The sequence below is a fragment of the Sceloporus undulatus genome, chromosome 3 (assembly GCF_019175285.1).
Source record: "Sceloporus undulatus isolate JIND9_A2432 ecotype Alabama chromosome 3, SceUnd_v1.1, whole genome shotgun sequence".
Taxonomy (NCBI): Eukaryota; Metazoa; Chordata; class Lepidosauria; order Squamata; family Phrynosomatidae; genus Sceloporus; species Sceloporus undulatus.
In genome coordinates, this window is record NC_056524.1 from 243,321,603 (window position 1) to 243,343,597 (window position 21,995).

Below are 21,995 nucleotides of genomic sequence, written 5' to 3' on the forward strand. Positions count from 1 at the left end.
AACCCCCAAAATTCTATTCTTTCTAGAAACAGATTAAGTGAACATTGAAGATATTTTGACAGCCCAAGCTGTTACATTTTACCAATATTAGGCCTTGCAGGTAGCTACTTACAAGTTAACAGCAGGAGTGACTCCTCCCTGCATAGATGGTTATAGTTATTCTTTTTTCCCATTTTTATGTTTTATTAAAAACTTTATAAAATAAAAACAACAAATATACAGACACAATGCAGAGTCTGTACATGTACTACAATGCAAGAAGCCTTACACACTCTCTTACACATTTTCCACACTCTACCATGTAGTTGAAAGGCTACCAAATGATACAATGTATGTACATACCTATCTGAAAAATCTACAACAGATGAAATATGAATATGATGCCTCAAGATTGTGTAAGATGTTCTTTATCACCATAATATACTACAAGTACTGTGTGCTTTATAAGAAATGTTCCTTATAAGAAGATAACATGCAGAAGATGCCTAGACCGTATAGTCTACAGAAGCAATATGCCTAGGAAATGCAATGTCTTTTTAAAAAAAGTATGAGTCTGAGTGATATGATGATACTTCACAGGAGTGTGCAGATCGCACACATTAACTGTTCTATATAAGAAATATTTAAAAGACATACTGTAAAGGTCCATGACTATTGTTCTTCTATATTTATTTTCTAAAAGCCCACATCTTTTGAGATTCTTAAGAGACACATTAATATTCATCTGCCTACTAGGCAATACTGTTTTTTACAACCTTGGGAGCACAAGTGACCAAAAAGGTAAACCCAAAAACTCTAGGTAGATACATGTCAATAAACATAAAACAAAGAAATTCAGTCCTTCAGTATGCAAAGGGATTTTGTAGCAGCTTTGAGACTAGAGAAAGAAAGAAGTTGGTAGCATAAGGATTTGTAGACATAAGTCTACTCCCTCAGATTCATTGAGTGAAGTGCCTAGGAAGATACCTTTGAAAGCAGGCTCATTTCTTCAACTGAGAGATGGGATGGCAGAACCATGCCTGTTTCAATACCATTCAGAAGTTAATTTAATACAGGTTGAGTCTCCCTTACATGGAATACCAAAATTCCAAATACTCCAAAACCCAAAACATTTTTTCAAGGGTGACTGAGAGAGCAATGTACACAAACTGTGCTTCATGCACAAAATCATTTAAAATGTTAGGTATAATCTTACATTCAGACTATGTGTAAAAGGTGTTTATGAAACATAAATTAATTTTGTGTTTATATTTGTGTCCCATCTCCAAGATATCTAATTATGTACATATATGCAAATACAAGTACTGAAAAATCTGAAAAAATCCAAACTCCAAAACACTTCCAGTCTGAAGTATTTCAGATAAGGGATATTTAACCTATATAATCCTCCCCATTACTTTCACACTCACTACGTTAGGAAGGAATGAGAGTGATGCTTGTGATGCGGCAGCTAAAAAGGCTAATGTGGTTCTAAGCTGCATCAACAGAAGTATAATGTCTAGCTCAAGGGAAGTAATAGTGCCACTCTATTCTGCTTTGGTCAGGCCTCAACTGGAATACTGTGTCCAATTCTGAGCACAATTCAAAAAGGACATGGACAAGCTGAAGCGTGTCCAAACAAGTATGATTAAAATGATGAAAGGTTTGGAAACCATGCCCTATGAGGACAGATTTAGCCTGAAGAAGAGAAGGTTAAGAGGTGATATGATAACCTTGTTTAAATATTTGAAAGGATGTCATGTTGGGGATGGAACAAGATTGTTTTCTGCTGCTCCAGAGAACAGGACCCGGAACAATGGATTCAAACTCCAGAAAAAAGATTCCACCTAAACATTAGGAGAAACTTCCTGACTGTAAGACTTGTTACACAGTGGAAGACACTCCCTCGGAGGGCGATGGAGTCTCCTTCTTTGGAGGCTGTTTTTAAGCAGAGGCTGGATGACCATCTCTCAGGAGTGCTTTGATTGTGAATTTCTGCATGGCAGGGGGTTGGACTGGATGGCCCTTGTGGTCTCTTCCAGCTCTATGATTTTATGAACTCTTGGACTGACATTTCTATCATGGAATGAAATGTCTGAAGCAGCTATATGCCTGAAAATATATTTCATATTTATGCATTTTAGAAAATGCCACACATGCAAACGGTACTACTCTTAAAAAGATTCATAAGATACAGTACTATAGTTGAAACAACTACGAATTTTTCAAAAAAATCAGGTGTAATTTCTGTCAATACTAATCTGAAAAGAAAATAAGCAGTACACTCACCTTGACTAGATGAGCTATTCTTGCTGGAGACTGAAAAACAATCCATTCATCCACAGCAATTGTATCTTGATCTTTGTCCTTCTGTATGGAAATATCTCCTCCAAAGAACAAAAGACAATACGGCGAAACCTCTGTACAATCATACAGGTATATCTGTAACAAGAAAAACATGCAGCACACAGTATATTAAGAACAGTAGGCTATACTCAGCAGCACTCTCAGAATTAGACCTTGGGTTGCTTGGTCTTACATAGGTCTGGCTGTGTTTGGAAGTAGCGGGAGCAAGCCTCCCTTCCAAAATGAGTGTTTTACCCTTCTTCTCTTCCAGCATCCACAAACTGGGACATGAAAATATTTACCTCAATTTTTGATCAACTATGACTTTTTGTGTGATCTGAACCAATAAACTGATTCAATTTAGAAAGGCAAGTTGAGAATTTTTAGGCTGCATCTGCACAGCAGGAATATTTCAATTTGACAACACTTTAAACTGCCATTGCTCAATGCTATGGACTATGTAGTTTGTTATGGCACCGGAGTGCTCTCATAGAAAATGCTAAATATCTCACAAAACAACAAATCCCAGAATTCCATAGCTTTGAGGCATGGCAATTAAGATGTATCAAACTGCATTATTTCTACAGTGCAGATGCAGCCCAAGTATATAAAATGGATGTAAAAGCTTCTTATCTTATCAGAGCCATACTGAAAAGAGTATGGATTGCATGGGAGCTGAGTATTGAAAACTTTGTAAACAAGGTTTTGTGAAGCCAAAAACTGATCACCTAATAAGTTTATCATGGTTTTTTGCTTTACACAACAGCATGTCATATGAAGAAGAGCTGCATAAGGTTGTTTTTTTTGTATAGTAAAGTAAAGTAAAGTGGGGGGGGGGGGGGGGGGAGGGGAAAGAGACTGAAACTTGTAAAAAATCTACACCCATCCCATGAACTGGCTCTCATTCAGCACTTTTCCATTTTCCAGGTGAATTACAGAGAATCAGTGGGGAAAACAGAACCATGAGAATCAAAGGAATACCACCCTAAAGAGTCACAGCCTCTGAAGAAAGTGTGTGTATGGGGTGGTGGTTGTGGACAGCAATGAGGGACAGTAAAGAATCAACACCAAGGTGTATTTAAAAGGAAGTAAACAAAGATTAACTCACACTACTGGTCCGCATTTTCAAATGGTAAACAAGCCAGCTGTAATGGAATTCTGTCTCCTCAACGTTCACAGATTTGGGATGAATGTTAACTGTTCGATCTGTTTTAGTGGATACTTTAACCCTTAAAATATAGAGAAGTGTCAGAATTCAGGTACAAGTAAATTAGATACAGAAGAGGTGAAAGATGTAAGCTTGTCTTGAACTCATTGGGGTTCCATGGGTGCTATTTCCCTCCACTTCCTTCCCACATCCTCCAATGCTACTCTGGGTTTTGTGGGGGCAATGTCCTGAACTGCACAGAAACTTCACATGGATGGACAGAAAGTTGCCAGCCCCCTCTCTTCTGCCAGTGGGAAGTTTCCAATAGATGAAGGCTCCATAAACATAAGCCGCCTTCTGTTTACAGAGGAGCAAAGTCTAGATCTAATCTAGAACATGTTGCTGCAATCCATGTGTTAAAAGCCATCCTCTAAATTAGATATTACACGTGAAAGAACAAAATACAAATGAAAGACATATTTTAAACAGTTTCTTTCAAAGTTCCCAAATGCAAACCAATAGCAACAAAATGATTTTGTGAAGATGTCCATTAGAAAACACTTTTGAACTCTCTTGTACACACACATTTGATTTTCCTTTTTGCTTGAAATGAGGAAAATAATAATGGCAATCCCAACAATGCAATGGAGATAATATTGGACTATGTTACCTATACAGTTGGCTCCCCACTTTTGCGGATTTAACATTCATAGACTTGATTATTTGTGGGTTTGTCCAGGGCATGGCTGGGAAGACCAAGCACATGCTCCTCCTCCTCTTCCTCCCAGGTTTTTCCCCTCAGGGAAAAAGCCCAGGAGGGAGGGAGCAGCCAGGAAGGGTGCATGCATACCCCTCCCGCCTTCCCCCATGTTTTGAACAGCTGACGGAAGCCAGCCAAAGCACGGGGAAAGATGGGAGTGGTGTGTGTGCATGAGGGGTAAGAGGAGCACATACACATGCCCCTCCCACCTTCCCTCACATATTCATGTTTTTTTCCACTTTTGCAGGGGTCTTGCGCCTTTAAACCCTGTGAATGTGGAGCGCAGACTGTATAAGCATATTATCCGTTATTCAGATTTTTGTTTAGAAATTTAGTGCACTTTCAACAGAGGAAAACAATACAAAGCATAATGAAAAGCTATTTTCTTCCATTATGCTTACTTTTATTCAACACCATCCAGATAAAATATAGTTAGTGTTATTTTTTATTAACCCTCCATCAGGTAATATACAGGTATCTTCTGATTGTGGAAAGGGAAGAACAGAAGCTTTTCTGCAGCTCCCTCTGCTGGCAAAAGGATACTACTGCAACTGCTCAATTAAAAAGTCTATTTTATTTGTACCTATCTGAAGACCCAATCATTTTCAATCATGATAGAAATGACTTACAATGGCTTTCAAAAATATTATATTAGATTTTTTTTAATGATAAAGGACCAGACCATGTCCTTGGAGTGGTTTCTGATTGCTCTGGAGTGTGTATTATTTGAATCCTATTCCGCCACAGTGGTCAGAAGCCATTTTATTTGGCCCATGTATTTCAGGCCCAAGACTATCTTTTTTGCCTCACAAATGCTTTTCTACTGAACTGAAACTTTTTGAACTTAATTTTCTTTCCTCAACCATCTCAAATGGTCTTTGCACAAACTAAATTTCAGCAGGTAAGCTCACTCAAACATTTGCTTCTGACAATAGTCAGTACACAATATACTGAAAACTATTTGCTGCATTTTCATATTTTGTGACCTGTACATTATATCATAACACCAAAATCTCCATATATTCTCAGTAAAGAATCTGAGCATAAATTATCAAAAGCCTTACATTTTCCTCTTTTTGTTGAAGTTTGCTCGAATTTTTGCAACCTTTGGATACAAGCCAGCACAGATAACAGCTTTCAATACCTTCTCATTGTCTGGAAAAGAAGACAGAATTCACTGAAGGAGTGAAGTGCAGCAGAATTAATAATTGGAGAACTGAGTAGACCTACTTCATTGCTCCTTTTTTCAGAATTTACCTGAGTTAATGTTGGATTTGGGATCTCTGGGACTTCTGCTATTTACAAACCCAGCTGCAAGAAGATGCTCAGCAAACTGCCCTTTCATGTTACTAAGCATCTAAAAGAACAAAACAAATTCACCAATAAGATCTTACAGCTCTGTCCAAAAAGTTTCAAAAACACAATTTTTAAAAAACCAGAGACAAAATATTACCTGCAAAGTATTTGGAGAAAGAAAATACTCCCAGCAATAATCCTTCTCACACCTGAAGCCACGTCGTCGAGCTTCTTCCCAACCCTGAAAACACAGTATGTTTAGTATTAATCCAGTTAAATAATATAAAGTCCTTTATTACATTTCTTTTATTCCATTATATGGAAAAGAGTAAGCTCCATATTGATGTAAAATTTCTGGGAATTTTGAAACCATTTTGGGAAGGGAGAACAATTTTTTCTCCTAGAAAAGGAAACTTTCAGAAAACTCAGGGGGAAAGCATGGTATTTGTGTACTTGACAGATTGAGTTGCTTTTAGAAACATAAGATGTATCATATACCTAATGATTCTATTACACAATTGTATTTAGCATGAAATTGTGTTTGGTGTATTAAACTACTGAACTTTTATTCAATCTGTTAGTAGTAACAAAGTGAATTCATTTTTTAAAAATGTTTGTTTTGTACATGCTGCAAAGTCCTAAACTGAAAGGAACGTCTTTGGTTTGTTCACTTTATTAAAAACATGACTCCTCTTTTCAAACACACACACAAAATATAGAAGAAACTATCAACATAAAACAGAGAAAATCATTTCATCTCTTCTAGTCTTCTATAATGTCAAGGAGACATAAACAATTTATCTGCATAAACAGAAACAAAAGAAACCAAGAAGAGCAAGTGCAATTTTCAGATACTTTAAGATGTGCCCTGTCTTAAATAAGACTTTTTGTTATACAGCTTTCAGAAACAATTTTAGGAAAGCAAATATATATGAACACCTCGTTTAACAATTGATTAATCATTCCAAAAGAAAATATTCTAAAGTCAATTTTCCTTTCTTTCAATTTTTCCAGAAAGCAGGCTTTGGGAAATATTACATATATAAAAAATGGGGCAGAGGGGTTCTGAATTATACTATCCCCTGCCTGCCTCTCAGGCTTTCACATCTCTAAAGTTCCACAATGGCAAAATCAATTGTAGCACTGAAAAACAAAGAGAGTCACTAGACAAATTTAAAGTTGGAAGAGACACATATACAAAATGAAATCAGTAATTATTTAGGGCAAATCACAGTAGAAATTGGCATAATAATTCTTGGAATATAAAAATAAACTATTTATAGAAAAGAACTATTAAGTTCATCTCCATTAGTAAAACAAGAAGAGACTGAACTAATAATCATCCTCAAGAATTCATCTGTATACAGTAGACCCTTGTTATATGCTGGGGTTTGGTTCCAAGATTCTCTGTAGATAACAAAATCCGTGGCTGCTCAAGTCTCATTAAATATAATGACACACCAAATGGTGCCCCTTATAAAAAATGGAAAATCAAGGTTTGATATTTAAAATTTATACTTTTTTTTAACATTTTCAAACCATGGATGCTTGAATCTGTGTATAAAAAATCCATGTATAAGAAGGGCCAACTGTATAATGAAAGTCAATCTTGGTAACATATGAATAATCTTACTCAGAGTATATCTACCTGAAAAGCGTTCACAACTGTGAGGTGATCACTTTTAGAATTCTTTGATAGTTCCTTTCTTCTTGCATCTGCTACTTTTTCTTTACCCTTAAATAATAAAAAGAGTTGAGCTAAATTATGTATTTTTGTTTTAAGAAATAAATGAGTAATATAACAAATTAAAATAATCTTTAAACTGAAGCAACGGAAAGGGTTTTTTGGGGGGGGAGGGCTGAAATTACAAAACCAGTGTTCTGTAAGTCAACTTCTTAACGTTTTAGAACAAAGTATTAAAGTTTTTATATTTCTTTTTAAGTCTCTTGTTAAATACTTTACCAAAGGAATAACAAAAGGATCCTTGAAGCTGAGGCTGGCTGCAATAGTGAGAACAGGATCTAAGCAACAGAATAAAGCTCCGAAGAGAATCATCTTTCCTATGTGAGGCTCCACCGGTAACCTGGCCAAATGGACTCCAAGGGGGGTAAGTTCTTCTTGCCTATCCAATGCATTCTGTTAGGAAGAGGATATAGTGGTGATAAGGGAGAACAATAAAAAAGTAATGCCAAGAAGTAATGGACCTCTGAAATTTATTTGTCGACAACTATCTTATTAAACTGAAGCTTTAGTCTTTAATATTCTATGTTAATTCCTGTATTGACAAATTTGTTTGTCAGCTTTATAGATGAATCTGTTCTTTATTTCTTTGTACAGACCTTTTCACAAAGTGTTACTTTCCAAACAAGTTTCTCCTGCTTTTTAAAATACACTCCATCTTTCCTTCCACTATTTTAAAGCTTTTCTGAACGTTAAAACAGTCCTCACCTTCCAAATGCTAACAGCTATAACACATAATCAGGAAACATGACTGAATGCTTTCTGGTCACAGTAAGAAAATTTTGTTGGTAAATTATAAACAATTTCTCAACAATAAAACAAAAAAATCAAATTTTAAATTCTTAATTTAAAATTCTTCATAAAAAATAAAATAAAAATTTCTTCTCAGGTTCACTGTCTTCAAATGGATCTTGGACAAAGGCTCATTCAAGAAATAGTGTGGGATCAGAATGTTGGAGTGATGCTTAACACATACAGGTTCCAATACCCACAGAGTCATTCATACTCTCTGAGTTTCAGTTGCTACAAGGTGTAAGGATGAAGTGGATTAGAAGAAAACCTCATGAAGAGAGCTCAGTGGAGGAAAGCTGAGTTATAAATGTATCCAGTAAAAAAGTGTTCCTTGATACAAAACAAAACAAAAATAATAAAAATCCTTGTACTGAGAAATGAGGGTATCAGGGTAGTCTTAATGCCTTTTTTCATGTTTTGGTTTGTTTGTTTTTTTGTTAATTACATTGACTGAACATTCACAAGTCTGGACAGGTTTAATAATATGTAGAATATGTAGAAAGTTACCAGCTGCATGAGATGTTTTATGGACAGCAACACTGCATCCTTCGATGGTGGATCCATTACCTTACTCAGAAAATGAGCAATTCCTCCAAGCTTTAAAATCTGAAAGAAAACCAAGTTCATATACATTTATAATTTAAGGCGAAGTACATTTAAACAAGTGATCTTTATGACTGACAATCACCATGGAACAGGACACTGGTACTTACTTTGAAACTTCCTCTGTCTGGTATCAATGAGGTATTCAAAAGGATACGTTTGGTTCTCCTTCCACCCAGAAAAGAAAGGACCACATTACTATAATATAACCTTTTTCCCAAGCCTGTCCAGGTCCAAGATAACCAGATTAAAAGCCCCGCCCCCAGGCAGACACAGGTTGTTCCCCCAGGAAGGAAGGAAGGAAATGAAATGAAAAGGTGATTGCAAAAAATCTCCTAGTGAAGGGCTAGGTATTGCTGAAATTGATATGTGAGGGTTGAAGATGGGCAGGGAGAGGAGAGAAGATGTAGATAATAAAAAGGAAGATACAAAATAATAATCTTTGAAAATACAATAAAAGAAGAGCTGCTAGACAAAGAAGATAATATTGAACTCAGACAGACTGAGCTCTCTTCTAGGCAAAAATATGAAGAATTGAAACAGGACTTCAGGTCAACAAAATCAGATACAAATGTTATGGTTATGTGATCATCAACTTCCTGGGTGGCAGGAAGACTTAAAAGTTTTTCAGATATCTCCTTACCAGACATGGAAATATTTCTTTTTACATAGACTGAGTGCTAGACAAACATAAAATGCTAACTACAGAATTTAAATTGCATACCACCAAAAAGGACCCTGACATGAGCTGATTAACAACTAACTTCTACTTACAATTGTTAGGCATTGACAATTGTTTAATTACATAACACTTCAAGATATGGACTAGTTACAAGAACAGAAATTGTGTGAAAAACAAAACTATTACACAGTCAAAGGCTCTACTCAAACATGCTTAGCTGCATCTAAACCAACAAACTATGGTTTGTATTTATTGAAAGTTCAGAATAATATATGAAAGACAGACGGCATAGGACCTGTTCTCATATAGTCAATTTATAGCTTATTATTAATATTTCAGTATTAAACTATAGATGTAGTCTGGTAGTTAAGAAACAAAACATCCAAGCCCTGAACTAATATTTTGAACCTAAATCTGTATGTCCAACAGGGCTTTGGACATGTTCATCTTAGTGCTGCATGTTGCATCATTTGAAACAGAGGGGGAATAGCTAATGTGATAGAATGAAGATTAGTTGTTCACACCACATGGCTAGTACAAAGACAGGGATAGTAAAACAAACAAACAAACAAACAAACAAAGCATGTTCTTTGAATCCCAGGCTCTCATGCAGAAGGCTCATGGAGTTTATCATACATATATGTAAAGATAAATGCAAATGCAATTAGCTGTAATTAGAGTAGACCTACTGAATTAATAGGAACCTGGCAGCTCACTTACATAAGTCCCATCATTTCAATGGTGCTGCTCTGGCTGGGATTAATAACTGGATTTTGCCTTTATTATTTAACTTCAGATAATTATTTAAACTTTCCCATTTTATTTTTTTTAAAGGTGCTTGATTGCGTTTTTTTATTTTAAAACAAGCTTGCCAAACTGCCAGGGTAAAGCACTCAACTATGCAGCTTTAACAACCCAGCTCATACAAACTGCCATTTTTAAAAAAGACTTTTAAGTCCTCCTTCTGCAAAATCTGATACACTTACAGTATGAAAACAATAAAACAGAACTGCAGAAGCACAAATAATGGCTACAAAGGAGTACATATGGTAAAATTTCACAGGAAGAAACAATGAAATCTCACTAAAAACCTAACAGCCAAGTGCTTCTGACTCCCCTGAAAGGCTGAAACAGAGGACAATTACCATACTTCATTGGAAAGGTCATCCCCCTCAAGATAATGGCAATAGATCTCTATACCTTGCCAGATTGTTGTTACTTCATACAACAGTCCAATGGCTAATTTGCAAAAATGAGTAGCAGGAGAGTTGCAATGCAAATTGATGCAGAAGCAGTGCAGTGTTAGTTAAGAAAAAATGCTAGTATATTATGAACACATAGGTACAGATGATATAGATAATAGAAGCCCCCAATATGTACCCAATCTGGATCAAAAACACTTTGGTAAATTCCCTAGCGATAGACAATGCAATATTGTTTATTAAGAGTGGTTTGTTACTCCTAGAACTTACAGCTGATAATATGCATTACCTTTATTTGCAAACAAAGTTCTTCCAAAGGTGTCCTCAAGATTTCTGGCAACTGGTAATCATCCAGCAGATTTGCACGAAGACCATTGTACAAGTGATAGCACTGACCTGGCTGGACTCTGTAAGAAAATAATGTATCATGTATTTTCTTCTCAAACAGAAGTATAGTAATGAGGATACTGCTTAAAAGTACAGCTGTTAAAGCACTGTTTTTATTCTATGGAGAAGTAACATTTTTACAAAAAAGAAAACAAACTAAAATAGCTACAGTTAGAAAACAAATACTTTTAGCATGGTCTTATGGTAGAAATTTTAGAGGTATACAATAATTTGGGGAACAAACCTGTGCAACAAAGTGGGACAGTTCTACCAAAATAGCTACAAGGCTTTATATTTTATAGCAATGAACAGGAATATTAATTGATATTAGTTGATGGAGGTAGGACCTGTAGTTAGATTTCTACATGCTATTCTAACGGGGAATACTTTTACGTATAAAGTAGTTCTGCTAGTTCTGTATTAGTTCTACTTGTGTTCACTCTGCGGCAGCATGCAAATTAAAAGATAACTTCTATAGGTTAAAACCTACTTTTTCAGGTGGGTAAAGACACAAAATGATGTATGTATTGGTATTAGCTCAAATTATATACTATTTGTTCTTAAATTATACTGATGCTGCTATATTATATTAGGTGTTTCATCCATAAAAACCTATCAAAATGAATACGTATTGAAATTTAGTGCTACTAAACCAGCAAATAAAGTTCCAACAGGAAAAGCCTCAGAACCAAGAGTCACAACACTGAAAGGATTAAGATGCGGAGTTAAATGTTCTAACAGGAATACAATTATGGCAACCAAGTGTCTATTAATTTTATAAGGATAGCCATCATTCTTACCTTCCTGCTCTACCTTTCCTTTGCTTAGCATTTGCTTTGCTAACCCACTCAGCAGCCATCGTGCTAATGTTGTTCTGTGTATCAAAATTAGTTTCCTTTATCTTCCCTCCATCTATAACATACACCACATCATCTATGGTAATGCTGCGGAATTGAGAAGTAAAGATAAATTGTTAGTTTTTACTCAGTGAAAAATGGCTGGCACTGAAAAGTTACTAAAACAATCATTATGCACAAATTATCTTTCAGTAGGAGGCCATACATTGACTATCATTGTTTAGGAAATCAAGCATTAAAGCAAGAGTTCCCAATGTGGGGTGGCCACACCCCCAGGGTGTCCTGGATGGAGTTTCTGAGGTGTAGCAAAGAGTGATCTGCATCCTTGAGTGACAAGTCACAAGTCATCAGTCATTTTTTTCTGTATAAATTAGAATTTAATTGTTCAATTTAGATTTGCATTGTATGCACTGAGATAAAGGTTATTTTTGAACATGGTTTAAGTTCAGAACTGCAATTTTTGAATAGATACAAAATGGATCCTCCATTTGTATAACAATCCTATAACAAACTTTGAAATTCAATTCTCTAATAATGACTCAAAACAGAACAAGAGGTTTTGCTGCATATATTTTACTTTCTATTACTACTTATATTGCCCAGAGGAATTAAATAACTTACACTTTATGTTGTTAAGGTATTCTACCAACAAATTTATTTAAAGTGTTGCAGAAAAAAAACATTTACCTAGTCTCAGCAATGTTGGTAGCAATTACAATTTTACGAACTCCAGGAGGGGTTTTCTTAAACACCTATAGGGAAGTGTGCCAAAAACCAAGTCAGAGAGAAAGAAGGCATATGAGGAATCTATTTCTCATGCTAAAAACTTTTGCTAAACTCAAAACTATTTCATTTGAAACACACCATTTACACAGCAGAGCAAGTAATGCAAGGGTGGAAAACTGACTAGCCTGCAGTTATTGTTATAATACAATTTTCAATAGCACTAGGCAGCACAGAGATAAACATTGCAGGGCAAAGATTCCCCCGTCTTGCATTAATGGAGCCTTGAAACATTTTACAAAGATATTATTATAACAGAAAAATATAAACAACATTATACAGTATGACAAATTGATTTCAGGACATCTCGTCTATATATGATTTAGTCTGGGCTCTACCCACAAGCTTTAACCTCTTAAATCTCTTAAAAAGCAAGTGGACAGACAGATATTGTGTACAAAGTAACACCACTCTATCCAATTTGGCCATTATAGGCTTTGATTGTATTCATGCAGTACTTTGATACTATTTTATCCCAGCCAAACTGGGAGGCTGCCTGTGCCTTTTTCCACCGGCAACAGCTGAGGCAAAGGACTTGGACAGGGAGCGGGACTAAGGCTCTCTGAGGCGTCTTCTGCCCTGCCTTCAACACCACCATCCAGCTCCAAGTCAAACTGGGAGGCTGCCTGTGCCTTTTTCCACCAAGGCAACAGCTGAGGCTGTTTAATATTGGTTTTCAGGACCAGGACCGGGGGGGGGGGGGGGGTGGTGGTTGAGAATGGGGATTAATATCCTATTGAATCTGTTTTGCCATATTAATTGCTATCCATTTTTTTACTGTTGCTGTAAATTGCTATCTATTTCTTCACTTTTTATCATTAGTGTGATCTGCCATGTTACTTGATTCTTATTGTTATTTGCTATGTATTTTTTACATATTGTATTATTATAAGTTTTTTTTTTTAAATTTTTGCTGCTTTTGATTTTAGATTGTACACCATAGGAAGGTTTTATCTGTATCTTGGTTGATGACTATGTAAAGCGCTGTGTAAACTTATGGCACTATATAAATAAACTATAATAATAATAATAAGAATTATAATAATAACTTTAACCATTATGGTCCCATCCTATAGAATAATGATATCATCCAACAGAATTGTAGGATTTGCATTTTAGTTAAGTACTCCACCATACTTCTCTCCTAGAGAGCTACAGTTTTGTAGCTGAGAGGATTGGATTCATGCTCTCTATCCAAGACTGTTAAGAACCTAACCAAATTACAAATTCTAAGATTCCACAGGACACAGCCACAACAGTTAAAACTGTATCCAGCAGTTATAATTGCCAAAAGTATGAACACACCCTTTGTTCATAGGGAAAACAGAATGTGTGAATTCATGAGAAGCATTTATGTGCTGATTCCAGGGTAAGTACTATCTGAACTTGATCGTAATCTTATTAATAGTTAAGGAAGAAATCTGCTTTACATGTTCCTAATAATACTCAATTTAATGGAGCATACAGTAAACACATTTCACCTTTAATACTCATTTTGATATTGTTTAAATACTGAATAAAATTTAGAATGCTGTGCAGAATACATTCTCTACTGCAGAAAAAGTGTTATTAAAATTATGATTACTAGTTACACTACTTACTTCAGTCTGGTTAACAGTAGGCATCAGTGAATGCAAAGGTATGATGATGAACCTGTCTGAAAATTAAGACATAGAACACCATGTAAAATTCAGTTGGAAAGCAGATCTGACAAAAATGAATACATGAGGAAGAATAAAAGAGAGGCATAGTTGTATGAACAGTAGTAGAATCTTTTTTGCCGGTCTCTAACGGGGCCTGGGGCCCCATCAGGGGCCATCAAAGATGGGGAGGCCTGGCCCCGGAGGGTGGAAGCTCCTCCCCCGGCACGCGGCCCCGCCCCTGGAGGGTGGAAGCTCCACCCCCAGCACTCGGCCCCGCCTCCGCCCCGGAGGGTGGAAGCTCCACCCCCGGCACGTGGCCCCGCCCCGGAGGGTTGAAGCTCCACCCCTGGCTTCGGCCCCCCAGTCGCCTGAGGGACAGCAACCCGGCCCCCAGCTCAAAAAGGTTGCCTACCCCTGCTCTAACAGATGGCATCCAGGTGTTTTTGTGGGTTTTTCAGGCTACAAAAAACTCTTCTACGTTCTAGAAGAGTTTATTCCTGATGTTTCACCAGCAGCTGTGGATGGCATCTTCAGAGAATGCTGGCGCAGAAGAGTGGGGTATGTATAAACTCTTCTAGAACATGGCCTTATAGCCCAAAAAACCCACAAAAAAATATGGATGCCAGCTGTGAAAGCCTTTGTCCTCACATGTTAATGTTGTTAACAACTACGCCCAGTACAGTCGGCCCTTATACATGGATTTTTTTATATATGGATTCAAGCAGTTTGAAAATGTTAAAAAAGTATAAATTTCAAACATCAAACCTTGATTTTCCATTTTTATAAGGGACACCATTTTGTTCTGTCATTATATTTAATGGGGACTTGAGCATCCACGGATTTTGTTATCCACAGGGGATCTTGGAACCAAACCCCAGAGTATAACAAGGGTCCACTGTACTTTTCATTAGACCATTTAAAGACATTAGTCCAAAGAGCTCAGTAGATTTTCTTCCTAATATGTGTGTCTTTATTTGTGTACAGGATCACTGCTAACCTAGGAGAATGTAGTGTCCATTTGAAGTACTACTTGAATTCTTAAGGTCAAGTCTTATAGATTTGGTTTTACAGATTATGTATGCTAAACAAGGATACACAAATAGCTGTGTTAGTACAATGTCAACAATCAAGACACTGTGAGCCTATCAGAAGACAAAATGTTTGAAGATTTGGGAAACAGAGTCTAATGCAACATGCTTTTACTTTAAAAAAACATATTCAGTGATGAAATTTTACCTGACTTAAACATAAGTTGAGATGTGAGAAGGTCATGTAGAGTGCTAATGTTGTCCCATCCAGGAAGAAATACCAATATTGCACCTTCCTACATAAGCATGAATATAAAGAAAACATGAATATATATTTAAACCAACAAATATATCACACACTTTGACTGCATTCAGGCATGTAAGTAAGCCATAATTCACACCAACAATTTCATGAAAAAGCTAGGTTCCCACTTGCATGTTGTCTGAGCAACATCTTTGACTCACACTGATCAGCTTACTCGCCATGTTCCCCTTTCCCCCTCTGACAATCACCAAACCATTAGAGGTAGACTACAGTGGATGTTTGTGCCTTCTCCACTGATCAAGAAAGAAAAATGTTAAAAATGGGGTTCCCTGTTTAAATGTAAGTCAAAACATGCAGTTAAAGAAGAAATAATGTGAATGTATCATTTGAAGTATCCTGTTAAAACCAGAAAACCTCCAAAAGCATTTGTGGAACTGGCTTGTAAACAGGTATTTATTTCTATTTTCTTCTTTTATTGCCTCTTGAGTATTTGCAATAATCAAAGCATTAGACACTGATAGTTTAGCAAGTACTTTGTAACAATGAGGTGCATGATTGCAAAAGTACAGCAAAGACTGAAAAGACATGTACAATGTTGCAGGAAAAGCCTCCTCTTCAGGAAGCTAGATCAACCAGATTTAGATATAGTTTTAGATGGATTACAGGGAAAAATAATTAAATCTAACAGCTAACAGCCTGAAACTCACCTCTTCCTCAAGAGCAATATATTTGATCAGTGCAGCAATCAAATTAAGGTCAATTTTATCATCATCCATCATTTCCAGTGCATCAATTGTACTTTCTGAATACCTATGAAATTATGCATCAATTAAAAGCATCAATTAAACTAATGTACAACAACTAAATCTGGCATAAACACAGCTTTGAAAAATAATAGTATGTCAATATACATTCAGACAAGGCTAACAGCAAAATCTACTAAAACATAACAGAAATAGAAAAATTCTATTTGTTTTCAGAATAGTGCAAAAACTTTCTAGTCTGTGACACGAGTATCTTTCTTAATCCAAGGTACTGGCATATGCTACTGTTCATAATTCAGTACATTTCACTGAATAAAAGAACTTAATTCTGTCCAGTACTGAAATATTGTTGGGATGGCTGAGATTTCTGAATGGATGTTGATATTTATGCAGTGAAATCCCTTACATATTTTCTCAAAAGGAAACTCCATTATGTTCAATACAGCTTGCTGCCCAGGAAGTGTTATCATTTTCTGCCCTCTGTGGGCAGCCCTTTGGAATGCGCTGCCCACAGAGCTCCGCTCGTCCACTACCCTGGCCCAATTTAGGAAGGACCTTAAAACCTTCCTATTCCAACAGGCATTCCCCGAGTAAATATCCTGTGGGCCTCCCTCCTCTCTTTCGTGGCCAAGAGGTTGGGCTTTGGGGCTTTACTGTTGGTTTGTTTTTAAAAGTGTTTTTATTGTAATTGTTTGTATTTTAATATGTTGTGAGCCGCCCTGATCGGAGGAAGGGCGGCATATAAATAAAAATTTTATTATTATTTATTTTATTATTATTATTTTACAATTAACTGTCCAACAAACAATTAATTTTTTAAAAACCCTACCGTCCTCTAATCTGCCTTAAGTAATCTGGCCAGCGCTCTTGATAAATTTCTTCTTTTTCTTCTTTCTCTGGCCTACTTATATGTCCTTGCATAAACCTCTTCTTCCAGTGTGGTCTGTGATCTGTGTTTTCTGGAATGTACCTTGAGAAGTAGACAAAATTACAGATGTATTAGCGAATATGTATTAGCAAATCAGTATCATTCCATACAAGGCAAAAATAACTGCATACTGATATAACTTTTACTGCTACAGTGAAGAAGAAGTAGCTCAAAATATTGTCTTCAGACTAACCTAAGCATCTCTATTACATCTTCTAAAAGGTACTCCTTGACAGGATAGGTGAAGCCAGGAATGTGGATCATAGGACAATTGTCTGTTACAGAAAAGTAAGAAAAGAATGTATTAGAACCATTTCATTTTTACAAATTTCCTAAAGGTTTTATTGATCCAGTAATCAAAGGCAATCAAGGAGTAATCAAGGATCTAGCATGTTGTAGTATTTTGAATGTTGGACTAGTACTGCAAAAAAACAAAACAAAACAAAACCAGGTTTTGAATACTTGCTTAGCTGTGGAAACCCACTGGCTGACCCTGGGCAGGTCAGTCTCACAGTCTAAGAGGAAGGCAATGGCAAACCTCTGAATAAACCTGGCCAAGAAAACGCTATAAGATCATCATAAGTTGGAGTCAAAAACAAACAAAACCCTCCCCCTGCAAGAAATATGTTTTTTTTTCCTGTTGTTTTCAGTAGGAAGACCACACTTGTTTATATATGAAGACGTTTCAAATTAGATACTCGTGGAGATTTAAACTGCCTGAGGAAAACAGAGATACCCAAACACACATACAAAGAAGACTACAATAAGGAGCATTTTTCCTGCACCTAGGCTTTAAATGCTTGTTAGTTAAAGACCAGTTGTCACTGGTAGTGGCACACTGTGAGCAACGTGGGACCGTGAAGGGTTGCATTCATAGAAAGGTGTTGTTTGCTCATATGAACATTTATATCTGAGTAATACTGTTATTGTGGTTTGCAAAGTGTTTCTACAAATAACACAAATCATAGAAGCTGCTATGTTTCTACAACATCAAAATATTGGTTTATACAATGGAATTTTAGGATTACAGTTCAGTGGCACAACATATTCCAAAAAAGAGCTGCCTCCTAAAATATTCCCTTTAAAATTGTGCATGGGCCACAGAACTCTTTATGTTTCTTCAGGAATTCTCATCTACACATAATGGAATGCAAATACTATTAAATGTTTTCATGCACATTTGAATTTCTCTATTACAATTAATCTACATACCATTTATCTCTATATATATACTATATACTATGAAGTCCAGAATACTGGCAAAAATAAGATTTTTTTCATATACTGTATCAAAGTATAGATAATTTCACAAACCAAAATATTCTGAAAACTTCTCAGCATTCAGTGTAGCACTCATCAGTATTACTTTCAGGTCTAGCCGTATACTCAGGAGATCTTTAATGATTGTCATTAATACATCTGATTGTAGATTTCTCTCATGGATTTCATCAAGGATTACATGACTTACACTGGACAACAGCCTACAACAATAAGAAAGAGAGCTCATAGTCATCATGTTTATCAGAAACAGGAATAAATTAAGAATAAATGGGAGTAGTTAATGCTACAAGCAACAATCACTCATTTGATAAAATTCATTGAATATATCCTTGAAGCATTTACTAGCTTATTCTGAAACAGGAAGGTACATACTTGTCTGACTGGAGCCACTGCAGGACAATTCCTGTTGTGCAGTACAAAATTGAACCTTGTCTCCTTGGCAACCGGCTGAAAAAGAGATTCATTAAGAACACTTCAGTTCCCTTTTTTGTTGCACTTGAAACATTACTGAAAAGCTAGAAGAAGGACACATACTTATAAGTGTTATAATGACAGTCGCTATGCCTTCAGCACTAGCACTCACTTAGTAAGATTCAAATATGCAATGTGTCATTGTGTAATTAAGAGTCTGAAATTTTATAGACACATCAGGGTGGGGATAAGTTCTACTGTAGACAACAGTCTGCATTCAGACATGCTCACTGGAATTCTGTCAGTACAGACAGAATGGTCACTCTGAACCACCCTCTCCTCAAGATTTACCTGCAAAATGAAACAGCACCTGAACAGCCCATACTGTAACCTTTCTGCTTTGAGTGTCCCCACTTTATTTCCAAATACTTATGAACAATCAGAAACTGTTGCTCATCTGTGTTTCTTTAATACCAAAACAAAGTAAATGCTTCCATTTTTGCTTTTTAACTTTGTTCATATATTGTTGGAGATCTGTCTCAAGCAGCTACTCTGTAGTACTGCAAGGTAAAGACCTTTGCTGCATTTGTTGAACAGTGGAACAACTCCCTCAGAGTGTAATGGAGTCTCTTTCGGGGGTGCTTTGAGTTAGATTTCCTGCATGGCAGGGGTTGGACTGGATGGCCTTTGCGGTCTCTTCCAACTCTATGATCTTATATCTGTGAAAGATTTATTTCCATATTTCCAGGAGCATAAAGCATACAAATTTACCTGGGGTTAATGAGAAAAAATAGGAAAAATAGCTTATCCAAAGATATTTTTTCTGATCTAGCAAAAACTGGTTATCCAAATATATTTCTGTGGATTCAATAGTTCATAGGACCATTAACTATTTAACCTTTGACAATGTAAGAGTACTGTATTTGTATAAAGAGAAGACCTGCCTCCTTGTAAAACTAATACAGAACTGAAAAGCTTAACCACATTATCCTGAGTTCCTACATTATCGCATGAAGGTGCCTGGAAAGTGTGCATATGATGACTACCTTCAAAACTACTGAGTCACTCAAGGCTGCAAAAAACACTATTTTTGTGTCTTGCAAAGGCTCGGTTAAAAAAACTGTGTCCTGTTTCACCAGGATTAGACACTGGAGGCCACAAGGACAAGTAATATTTAATCTATAGCAAGTACATTGAAATATAGACATTAAAATATTAAAAAATTCCCCTCTAAATAAAAAAGTTCCAAGTTCTACTTTCTTCTTGATAGATACAAAGTATAAAATAATAATCAAGTACCTTTCAAGACGAATTTGATATCCAGTGCTCCTTCCATTACCACATGCTTCAGCCCTTTCAGCTGCAACTCTCTCTGCTACCTTAATATTAAAATAATCATGTCATTGAAAATCAGTTTTTTTTTTGCTGATGAACCTAATTACTATTTCACTGAGAAACAAATAAACAAATAAAACTTACAGAAATAGCACTGATCCTCCTAGGCTGAGTACATACAATCCGGCAAGAAGATCCCTTCCCTCTCTCAATATAGTCATCCAAAATGAACTGGGTAACTTGTGTGGTCTTTCCACACCCAGTCTCACCACTTATAACGGTAACCTGACTGCTGTTTATGAGGTTTACAAGCTCCTATTTTAAAAAGACAAAAAGTATACCATGTGTAATTTGATATGCACATATATGCCTTTAAGTATTCATTCATTCATGAAGATTTGAAACAGATTCAAAAACTCATCCTAATAAAGATAAAAGTCCAGAACTTCAAATCTTGTTTATAAACTGCCATTTCACCAACCCTGTCAGAGACAGAAACTTGCACACTCTAACAGCCTACGCAAGCTGTTCATTGTCTCATAGAAAGGAATACATGAAGCAGAAGCATCTGCATAGTGAACTGGATTCTTTCTAAAAGAATTTCCATCAACTCAAGATCTCTTCTTGGACCAGAACATAGGTAGGCTAGCAGGAGAGAGATCAATTTGCCCAACATAAATGGCTACAAAGTTCAGGTTAGAGGCCTTCATTTTAATCACCATCCTCACTATTAAAAAGATAAACTAAAATACCTATAACTGTCCATTATGAACAATAATGTGGAAAAGACCAGAACATTTTCCAAAACCATGAATAGATAAATATGTAAGCTTCATATAGTCAACTTGTGCTTCCTGGATCTGCTTGTGTGGTGTTCTTGCTGCACATTTCAGATAGCAATAGAGAAACCAAACATGTTATTAGCACTTAAGGGCACTTTCCCATTGGTGAGAAAGTGTCCAAAGATCACCAAATACAATAGGTGGTCCTACAAATGTACTGGCAGAGGAGACGATTTACCACCAAAGGTATCCTTGTTGTGGTGATAGAAATGTCCACTGTCACCAGTGCTCCAAAAGCAGAGCATTGATCCAGTGACAACTGGATGGAAGGGATGTGTCAGGAGCAGGTCTAAAAGGAAAAAGGATTCAAAGTCCTTCAGTGCCACAAAAACACCCTATATAAGAGAGGACAATACGATCAGTGCTGGACCTCACACATTTTCCCACCATCTGGAAGGAACGGAAGGATGTGAAAACAAACAAAAATAACAAAATAACAAAAACACGCATGCAGAAAGCATTTTTTACTCCAGCCAGCACAAGTCCAACAGGGTATAAGCAATGACAATAGCTCTATCACAGATTCTCCCCAACTCAGACCCACAAGATTGCTCTGTAAATCTAAATCACTTCAATAAATGAAATTATTTAATGTAACATAATACTACTAAATTCTTATCCCTTCCCAGAAATAATTATCCTACAGATTTACTACAGATTTTATGCAGATTTAATATTTCAGTTCTGAGTTCTTAATACTCATTTGGGTTAAGATTAGTTCATGTTAAGCCTAGACATCCCAACTATAAAGATAAAGTACATCATTTCAAGGTTCTTACCTTCCTCATTCCGTAAGAAGGCAGCTTCTCACGAAATCTCTGCAAATTAAAAAATAAAAATAAGGTTAACAAAAGTATCTCATGTTTATAACTAAGTTGGCTAAGTATTTTTAGTATCATATAGTTTATTGGTATCACCTATGA

The 21,995-nt window shown here is 36.2% G+C and overlaps 2 protein-coding genes across 2 annotated transcripts in view; one reads left to right on the forward strand and one right to left on the reverse strand.

Annotated features, from left to right (window-relative positions):
* ARHGEF26 (Rho guanine nucleotide exchange factor 26) overlaps positions 1-6,955 on the forward strand; it is a 116,782-nt gene extending 109,827 nt beyond the window's left edge. The window contains exon 15 of the transcript XR_006103019.1: positions 3,253-6,955. The gene's annotated coding sequence lies outside the window, so the exon portion shown is untranslated. The remainder of the gene's footprint in view (positions 1-3,252) is intronic.
* DHX36 (DEAH-box helicase 36) overlaps positions 1-21,995 on the reverse strand; it is a 31,857-nt gene that overhangs the window by 4,494 nt on the left and 5,368 nt on the right. Inside the window, exons 4-24 of the mRNA XM_042459446.1 lie at positions 21,852-21,890; positions 20,375-20,545; positions 20,195-20,274; positions 18,857-18,931; positions 18,518-18,684; positions 17,397-17,478; positions 17,105-17,245; positions 16,219-16,321; positions 15,455-15,542; positions 14,177-14,232; positions 12,480-12,544; positions 11,736-11,879; positions 10,838-10,955; positions 8,569-8,667; positions 7,492-7,665; positions 7,177-7,263; positions 5,686-5,769; positions 5,490-5,589; positions 5,297-5,387; positions 3,434-3,554; positions 2,269-2,421 (exon numbers count right to left, since the gene is read on the reverse strand). Coding sequence (XP_042315380.1) covers positions 2,269-2,421; positions 3,434-3,554; positions 5,297-5,387; positions 5,490-5,589; positions 5,686-5,769; positions 7,177-7,263; positions 7,492-7,665; positions 8,569-8,667; positions 10,838-10,955; positions 11,736-11,879; positions 12,480-12,544; positions 14,177-14,232; positions 15,455-15,542; positions 16,219-16,321; positions 17,105-17,245; positions 17,397-17,478; positions 18,518-18,684; positions 18,857-18,931; positions 20,195-20,274; positions 20,375-20,545; positions 21,852-21,890 — 2,238 coding nt within the window. The remainder of the gene's footprint in view (positions 1-2,268; positions 2,422-3,433; positions 3,555-5,296; positions 5,388-5,489; positions 5,590-5,685; positions 5,770-7,176; positions 7,264-7,491; positions 7,666-8,568; positions 8,668-10,837; positions 10,956-11,735; positions 11,880-12,479; positions 12,545-14,176; positions 14,233-15,454; positions 15,543-16,218; positions 16,322-17,104; positions 17,246-17,396; positions 17,479-18,517; positions 18,685-18,856; positions 18,932-20,194; positions 20,275-20,374; positions 20,546-21,851; positions 21,891-21,995) is intronic.